At 35.4% G+C, this 9,094-nt stretch overlaps 1 protein-coding gene and 1 long non-coding RNA gene across 2 annotated transcripts; one reads left to right on the plus strand and one right to left on the minus strand.

Annotated features, from left to right (window-relative positions):
* Positions 1-288: 288 nt before the first annotated feature.
* LOC112289659 (uncharacterized) lies at positions 289-2,523 on the plus strand. Its single transcript, XM_024535051.3, has 4 exons — positions 289-592; positions 770-1,246; positions 1,439-1,707; positions 1,853-2,523. The coding sequence occupies exons 1-4, from the start codon at positions 516-518 to the stop codon at positions 2,443-2,445; spliced, it is 1,416 nt and encodes a 471-aa protein (XP_024390819.1). The 5' UTR covers positions 289-515; the 3' UTR covers positions 2,446-2,523.
* Positions 2,524-4,862: 2,339 nt separating this feature from the next.
* Positions 4,863-8,119, minus strand: LOC141046098 (uncharacterized). The gene is made up of 2 exons (XR_016505946.1): positions 7,409-8,119; positions 4,863-7,099 (listed from the first exon to the last, which is right to left on the minus strand). It is a non-coding gene; the product is annotated as an uncharacterized LOC141046098 (long non-coding RNA).
* Between the last annotated feature and the right edge of the window lie 975 nt (positions 8,120-9,094).

Here is a 9,094-nt window from a genome sequence, read left to right on the forward strand (position 1 = left end):
CAGTGCAGAACACTCAACAGTCTCCTCTAGAAAAACTTTCACGGCAATTGATTGACCTCTCCAATCAGCTCAGCAAGATCAAGTAAAAAAGCCACAGTTTGGAACATTGCGATACCGACAAAACTAGCAGAATGGTGGGTGTTAGCGACGGAGTTGCAGGGGCTTACAAGCTCGTGATACCTCCGCCGTGTTGCCGAATAACTGACTCCCTTGGTGGCATTGACGACGTGTGGGAGGCTGATGCAACCGTTACAGTGGCGGAAAATCAGCGAGAATTTCTCTTGCATTTGCTCCACTTGGCAGCATCGGTAGTTTCCTTGGAACAGGACCCCGCATGTCTGTACCGACTAAATAATCTCGGCAGTTATGATGGCCTGGTCGATCTAGCTTCTGTACTCTCTCACATGTTGGAATTATTGCAAGACCCTGCTTTCTTATGCCTTGAAGCACAAGTTTTCTCTCAGTTTTCACTATAATAGCACGTTTTGTGTCACTAGGGCCTCTTCGAGACGTGTATGAACATAATAGGTGCAGTCTCTGTAGTTGGAATGGGTGCAGAGGATGGAAACAGCTGCAAATCGGGGTCTCGGAAGTAAGTATTTTGAAGCATGATGCTGGCCTTGACCGAGACTTAGATTTGACAATTATTCCATTCGATTGTGTGCAATGGGTTCGTTGCTTCATTGGTGTTAAAAAATACCCTAGCGAAAAGCTTGCACACGTTTGATCGTGGAATAGTTTGACACGACGATTTACTCTGGAGTTGCAGGATGGAAGGTGTGGAGGGGGGAGGCTACCGAGCTGGTGAAGTAGAAGTTCAGGCGGCTACGGGGAACAATTCCGTTCATGCGGTGGGAGGCACATCTCTCGACGAAGAAGCAGGAAGGACAGCTTCAAGTCAGGTCGTCAGACCAGAGGGTTTTTGGAGTGTCTTTTTCAGCTCTATTGCAAAAATTGGATCAGCGGGATTGTACCTGTCTGATTACGTGAGCAATATTCTCGTAATGAGAGAATATTACATTCTCTACAGGACGGATAGCTTCGGTGGGGTTTCAAATGTGGTGATAGGCATAGAACCATTTCTTATATGCCTAGCATTCATAATCCTAGACCCAATAGTAACTGCAATAATCTTCAAGCTCAAGCTTCCAGCCAGGGAGCACCCGCTGAGATCAGCCTTTTTCCTTCCGCTGGTCCAGTTGAAGAGATTTATCCAAGGCTTCTTCAAGACTGGCTCGTGTGCAGGGTATGTATATTACACTACTTTGTCTACCTAATTACTTCAACAGGGCATGTTATTGTTACTGCATTTCCTGATTAACCATCACGAGAGAAAAATGAACCAAAGCTGAAATATGGGGATGTGAAAGAGGACTTGCTGCATGATATTCCAGTCTGGTGATCCCATGGCATGTGCCTTTATTTTGCGTGTCTGCAGCGCAAATAAGGTGTTGGAGTCGGACGAGACGGAAGCTTTGTTTGCAGCCGCGGTGGCAATCGAGACTGGGCCTCAGACTATGCTGCAGTTCACAGTGATTGCGTTGGTGGGGACCAATTTGGACTACAGAAGGTGGTTCCCGTCACCAATCCTTATAATATCCCTCCTGTTCTCTTTTCTATCAGCCTCCTACAACATTGGTCGCGCTGTGATGTTCAAGTTGAGCAAGCAGTGGAGTTTCGCACTGAATGCTCCTGGAATCGCTGGAGGTAATGCTCCGCCACCTTGGATTTGCAATGTAGTGTCGCAGATTTGTGTTAAAATTTGATTTGTATCAAAAATAAATATATAATATGTATATACACACAAACATATTGAAATTCATTATTAAAGTTGATGTTATTGAACATGCAGGTCTTTTGACATTTGGTGTTCTTTTATTGAAGTGCACAACGGTGGCTTCAATAATTCTTACCAGTTCATTGCTGCTTGACCCTTCAATTTTAACTTACATTGTAATTAATACACTATACTTCGGTTTAGGAATGTGCATATTCTCTTATGTAAGTGGAGTGAATTTGGCCTTATCGAAAGAGAGGAAAATATGCACATGGAGAACTCAACTTGAAGTTTTCACCGCAGCATACATCAATGCAACAATTGGACCTTTGTATGCTACCGTAGATAGTCATGAGACCAAAGATTATAACCCAGGATGCAAATTATGCAAAAATATAGCATTAGCAACAAGCTTGAATTTTTTCACGGATGTTGTTGCATTGATAATCTTGGCAATGCTTCGAAAGACCACATGCCAACTAGAAGCAAGAAAATATGCAACAACCGTTGCAAGATTACACAAAACCCCCATAGATGATCTTATAAGTACATTCACATGCTTCCAATTTAAAATGTATGTGGGTTTAGGGATAGTCTTAACGTTCATACCATGTGTGATTCTTCTTTTCATTATTAGTCTTACTCCCATAGATAAAAATAAAAAGTAAATATCCTGAACTAAAGTATTTCTATTATTATTTATTTGTTGTAAGTATTTTTTTTACAATGAATTATTAAGAACTATTTTATACATTTATTTCTATATTATTGATATATATATATATATATATATATATTTATTGATAAATTCCTATTTTTTTAATTTCAATTGGAGGCTTTTTTCTATAGTCTAATAAAAACTTATTATCTATATGGTAGAACTTCAATTAAGTAGATTATTTTTGATAATCTTGTCTAAATGAATTGTTTTGTTAATCTATAGATAAATTTATTGTGATATGTTTGAAGATACAATATTTTCATATTAGACATCTATAATGATATTATATTTTTAATAAAATTATTTAATAGAATTGATTATATATATGTGAAAAATTTAATAAAATTAATTCTTGAATATAATTTTTTTTTTGTTATCATTCTATAAAAAAAAATTATCAAATTTAATATATATATATATATATATATATATATATATATATATTTTAAAAATATCAACACATGATATTTTTTTTATATGTGTCTTCTTTCTCTGCAACTTTTGACTTGGACATTGTTTATTAAGCTGTCATTTAATAATTTTTTAATCCAACTTTTTACACATTGTTTTATTATATCTCTTTTTTTTTTTCTTTTTTTTTTCTTTTTTTTTTTCTACCCTCTATGTGTTGTGTAATAATTAGCAACTCAAGCTTCAAGAAGGTATTTTCTCTTTCTTACTTATACAATTCATATTTTTATATTGATTGTGTAGATATCATTGATCTAATTTAGACCAAAAAAAAAAAACAAAAAACAAAAAAGAGCTTAATTAATTATCATAGTTATTCACAATACACCAAAAAAACCATGCACTAACTAACTAACTATAAAATTGTTAGCATATTTTATACAATCTTCATATCAAACCATTTCAAGTACAACATATTTAGGATTTTTCGTTTTTGATCCAATATGTTAAAACTTAATCAGTAATCATTTTTCTGTCTTCTGTACATAACATCTATTTATTCATTGGTAAAATAATTTCGAACTAAAAATACAATAAGCTTTATAAAAATTCGTGTGTTTCTAATTGATATATGATTTTTTTCTTATACTTTATATTATTACATTTTTTTATTCTTTCAATTGGTCTAAGTAAATATAAATACACTCATTTTTTTTATTATTATTATTATTACAACTCTAAATCAAAGAAATTACACAAAATTTATTCAAACAAAGGAAAAAAAAAAAAAAAAAAGGAAAGATACCTTATTATAAAGAGATTTTGAACTACCTTATGACTTAGTTCAAAAGCCTATATTTTAAACAAATATTAGAGGACATTATATATATATATATATATATATATATATATATATATATTAATAAATTTTTATTATTTAGAAATTATCATATCAATTCAATATAAGGTATTACAATATTGAATTTATAAATCATCTTATATTTATTTTGTATAAAATTAATAGATATTATTTAATATGATAATAAATTTTATTTCTAGAAAGATTAAAATGTATTAAGTCATTGACATTAATAAAAAAATCTAAATTGATTATAAAATCTATTCTTTTTATTCATTTTAAAAGAATAAAATTTAGTAATATGTTTTTTTATTAATTTTCAACAGATACATTTGAGTTCAAGAGAGAATAATTTTTTATTGAATTCGAAATAGCAATAAATTGTCTGCACAAAACTAAATGAAAATATTCCAAGAATCATTTCAGATTATGCACAATTCAAATTTTGACCGCTGCACTAACATGTAAGCACATACTTATTCAAACGATTGCAACAGTATTCAACCGGATCCAAATTCTCAAAAACCATGTGCATATTCAGCACGACCATTTCATCGACACAGACATAGATTTCATTCTGACATTTGTGAACGGAGGAAATCTGCATGATCACAGTCCCTCGTCACAGAAAGACTTGACACACTCATCTTCACCTTCAACCAACTCAATCTTCGCTCATTTGCTGGGCTAAAAAAGTTGTTGCACTGATTGTAAGTTGGTTTGCATCCATGTATCCAACTGCAAGACAGACTCTTCCACATTCTATCATTTGCAAATCCGTATAAATAAGTGCAACTCTGATGCACAAAACAATGGAAGTAGAAACTTCATTTCGCACCTCTGTTTTGGTTGTGATTTAATTTTTTATTTTTCTTTCAACATGGTATCAATGGGAGGTTTCTAAAACTAGATGGCTAAAATCTTGACAGTATCTTCTTGTAGAGATAGAAAGGATCAAATGGCAGAAAACGAGCCAGCATTTCCAAATTCTCATAACAATAAGAGAGTTCTAAGAGCAAGAGGAATTTTCAATGGCAAATTATAGAAGTTGAGTCAGCACACAAGCTCAAGCAAGCCAAAAATTAGACTTTAAAGCACTCCGAGGTAGAAGAGAGAGCTGCCCTCTTATTTCGAGCATCATGAACACAGAATCAATATTGTCTATGACCAATCTACACAAGCTGGAAGGAGTAAACAGTTTTTCAATATGAAAGGTGAAGATGCAGATACTCTTCATGAAAGACAAACTCTGGAATGTTATTTTTTTTTATAAGGCATAGATTCACAGCAAACACTGCCGAAGTCATTAACATTGTCAACATCATGGCATCCCAACAACAACACGATAAATACAAAGCGATGGCCGTGCTGATAATGTCTATAAAGGATAATATCATTCACCACATTGCAAACTTTGATGATCCTACACAAGCTTGGCAAGCTCTACACAATCTCTTTGATAACAAGAACGCAACTCTGACAATGTTATTGATTAACCAATTTCATTTGACCACGATGGACGAGGGAAGTTTTATTCTAGACTACTTACAAAAAATTAACAAAATCATAACATAATTGAGGTCGTCAGGAGAAGAGGTATGAAAATTGCGATTGATTCACATCGCGCTCAATGGTTTGCCTCGAGAATACAAAAGCCTCGTCCAGGGCCTCCTAGTATTTGACGAACTTCCTAGTTTTGAAAAGTTGACATGAAAACTACTTATTGAAGAATCACGACAATCTCGGAGAGCAACACAACACAGAGAAGTATTGTTCTTCACAGATCAAAGATGACATCCCATCGAATGATGACACAATGGATGCAAGATACGATGACCCAAAGAGATGTACAATCCACCGCAACACAAATTTCCTTCGATACCTTAAAGAGCAGCAAACAAAAGAAATGGGCAATGTAATAATTGTAGCCGATGGGGCCATTAGGCAAGGGAGTGTACACGCCATCACGACGAAAAGAAAGCATTCCAGAGAAAACCAACCACCAACTCATAGGCAAATATTGCGGTAGCTGAAGAAATTCCAAAAATAGAGGCAAAATAGGAAGAAAACAAACCAAAGTTATTTGACATAGCAATGCTTGCCATGAAGCTAGAGGAAGGAGATGACTCATGGTACCTCAATAGTAGAGCTTCAATTCACGTTACAGGAGACAACTCCAACTTTTGAGAACTCGCTCTAGCTACAACAATTACTAAGGTATAATTTGGAGGTAGCCACTCTCACATAGTCGCAGGGCAGGGCTCAATCACGATGAACTATAGGGGAACGAATTGATCCATATAAAACGTCCTTCATGTACCAGGCGTTAAAAAGAATCTCATGTCCGTAGGCATGATAGTAGATTAAAGATATGCCATAATTTTCTCTTCTATTAGATGTTGGATCATGAGAGAGAAATCACCACCCACTGTCATAGCCAAGGATATTAGAGATCAAAATTTGGGCCATTACAAGCTCGTGACACCAGAGGAGAAAGAAGTCAATCTGCTCAAACCTTCCAATGCGCAACTCTGGCACTAGCAGCTCGGACACATCAAGTACAAATCCCTGCACTCACTCTTGCAAAATGCTATGACAAAGGGAACACTCTACATATCAATTAATAGAGCCCTCAGTCAGAAATGCGTGTTAGCAAAAACCTACAGAGCAACACGACGAAAAGAAAGCATCACAAGGATGACTAGGAGGCACAATCTCTTACATACCGACTTATGTGGACCTTTCAAGAATGCCTCACTTGATGCCTCAAAATATTTTTTCACTATCACTGATGATTATAATTGTAGGAGGTAGACCTTTTTCTTCCAAGCCAGAAGCGGCGCTTTTGCACACTATCAAATTTTATCAACAAGTTGACAATACCAAAGATAAAATACAAAGCCTACAAACAGATAGAAAGGATGAATTTATGTCTACTGAGTTCATCAAGTTTTGTAAACACGTTGGTATCACGCATCAAGTTACTGTACTACACATTTCATACCAGAATGGATTTGCAGAGCATAACAATTGCACAATCATAGATAGGGCTAGGAGCATGGCTATAGATGCAAAGTTGCTGCATATACTTCGGCCAAAATTTGTTACCACAGCAACTTAACCAATATCAGTCCTTTGAGATCTAATCAAGGATCATCACCAATGGAGCAGTACCCTGGTAAGCCCACTGACTTGAGCAGACTTAAAGTTTTTGGTTGTGCTGCTTACGTTCATGTAAGAAAGCATGACCGAGGAAAATTTGACGTACACGCAAATCTTTGCATCTTTGTAGGCTGTAACAGCCAAACCAAGGTGATACCGCAACTACAATCTGGGCAAAACAAAGGTTTTTGTCACAACAAACGTTAAATTTGACAAACAGACCATGGCAATCCCACTTCTTTGAGTACACACTAATCAATCAACAACGGACGCAACAATGTCATTGATGCCATTATAATTATCAAATACTGCAACAAGCCAATGCAGTTTCATGAAACCTAGCAGAACGACGCTCATTTACCACCTCTCAAAGACTACAACGAAACTAGTATCATGCCCCTGTACAATATAGCGCCTCCGCCCTCATCGGATACAGATCAACAATCCACGAGGCTGCGTAGGTCTAGAATCACCACACCAATACTGATCCGCAAATCATTGGGATTACAAGGAGCTCCATATTATTCAAAGGATTACATATTTTCAGCAGAAACCACCTCCAAACTGACAGATTTCTATGAAGCTTATAACAATCTTAAGTGGCGTACAACAATGAAGAGTGAATATGATTCACTCATTGAAAACAGAACCTGGACCTTGATAGAACTGCCCTCGGAAAAGAAACCAAAAACCACGAAATGGGTCTTTCAAACAAAAACAAGAGCAGACGGATATTTTGAACTACTCAAAGCGAGCCTGGCGGTGTGGGGTTTTCAACAACAGCGAGGTCTCAACCACTAGGAAACATTTTTGCCGACCATAAAGTGTACTACAATCGAAATAATAATTGTATTGGCAGCATGGAAACGGTGGCAGATGATACACCTTGACGTCAGGGCTACGTACCTAAACGGAATCCTAATCAATGAAGTTTACATCACAGTCCGAAGGCTTTTAAGATAGTAATCACAAAGGTTTTGCATGCAGGTTCAGACGAGCTAACTACGGCTTGCGACAATTAGGGTGTGCTTGGTATACCGATATTGACTCATACATCACAACCCTCAAACTCTATTGCAGCAACGCCGATCATAATGTGTACATCAGGGTAGACCTCCAAACTTAATACAGTCTTAGTCCTTTATGTAGATGATATAATTCTGACAAGAGATGATACTTTTGAATTCCAAAAAATCAAAGAAACCTTAGAAAAGAAATACAGAATGTTGGATTTGAGTCAAGTGAAGCTCTATGTAGGACTATAGTTTGTCCACATACCACAAGGATTGTTGCTACCTAACCCCATGTACATAGCAAATTTGATCAAGAATTTTGACCTACTGCAATCTAATGATTGCACTATGCCAATGGAAGAGTGGGCCCAACTATACTCTAGCATGGATTTGGAACCAACTGATGTTGATGTATATCAAAGCCTTGTAGGGAGCCTAATATTGATTACCAATACTAGACCTAACCAATCATGTGTTGTCAATGTACAAAGCAAGTTTATGGCCAATCCACTACAAGCATACATGAATGCAGCAAAACGTGTCCTAGAATACCTCTAAGGGACAATCAACATGGACATACTCTTTTCATACCAAAATGATCTGCTACTCAGTGTATTTTTAGGCTTAGATTGAATATACAATATAGATAGAAGAAAATCAATCATTGACATCTTCATCAAATAAGGAGATGTATTAATTACTTCAAAAAAATAAATTCTAATCTATTATGGCAACTTCATTCATAGAAGCTTAATATTGATTACTAACTTAAGTAGCAAAATAGATCATGTGAACAAAGACATTGTCGTGATATAACACAACTAATATGTGAAAGAGGTAAAGAAATTATTATATTTTAGAAGATCTTATTTCAAATATTGTAGCAAATTATCTTTAAAAATAGACAATAGTCCAAAGGACAGTAAAACTAAAGGCATAAATGCTACTTTTTTACAAAGTAGGCTTCTACTTATTTTATAAGGCCATAAATAAGGCAATATAAGGTAGATTAGAAAAATAAAATATATGAGCATATGTAGGAAGAATTTAGGAGTTGATTTTAGCAAAAATTAATTCAAAATGATAAAATTTGATATCCAAAGAGGACCAATTATCAACTTAGGTCAAAATTAGACCCTAAGGTACAAAAC

The sequence above is a fragment of the Physcomitrium patens genome, chromosome 1 (genome assembly GCF_059467195.1).
Source record: "Physcomitrium patens ecotype Gransden chromosome 1, ASM5946719v1, whole genome shotgun sequence".
NCBI classification, from domain to species: domain Eukaryota; kingdom Viridiplantae; phylum Streptophyta; class Bryopsida; order Funariales; family Funariaceae; genus Physcomitrium; species Physcomitrium patens.

Excerpts from the sequence above, each read along its gene's own strand:
- LOC112289659 (XM_024535051.3), top strand. The coding sequence starts at position 516 with ATGAACATAATAGGTGCAGTCTCTGTAGTTGGAATGGGTGCAGAGGAT. Across the intron at positions 593-769 it reads TGCAAATCGGGGTCTCGGAA|GATGGAAGGTGTGGAGGGGG; the intron begins GTAAGTATTTTG and ends CTGGAGTTGCAG. Across the intron at positions 1,708-1,852 it reads TGCTCCTGGAATCGCTGGAG|GTCTTTTGACATTTGGTGTT; the intron begins GTAATGCTCCGC and ends TTGAACATGCAG.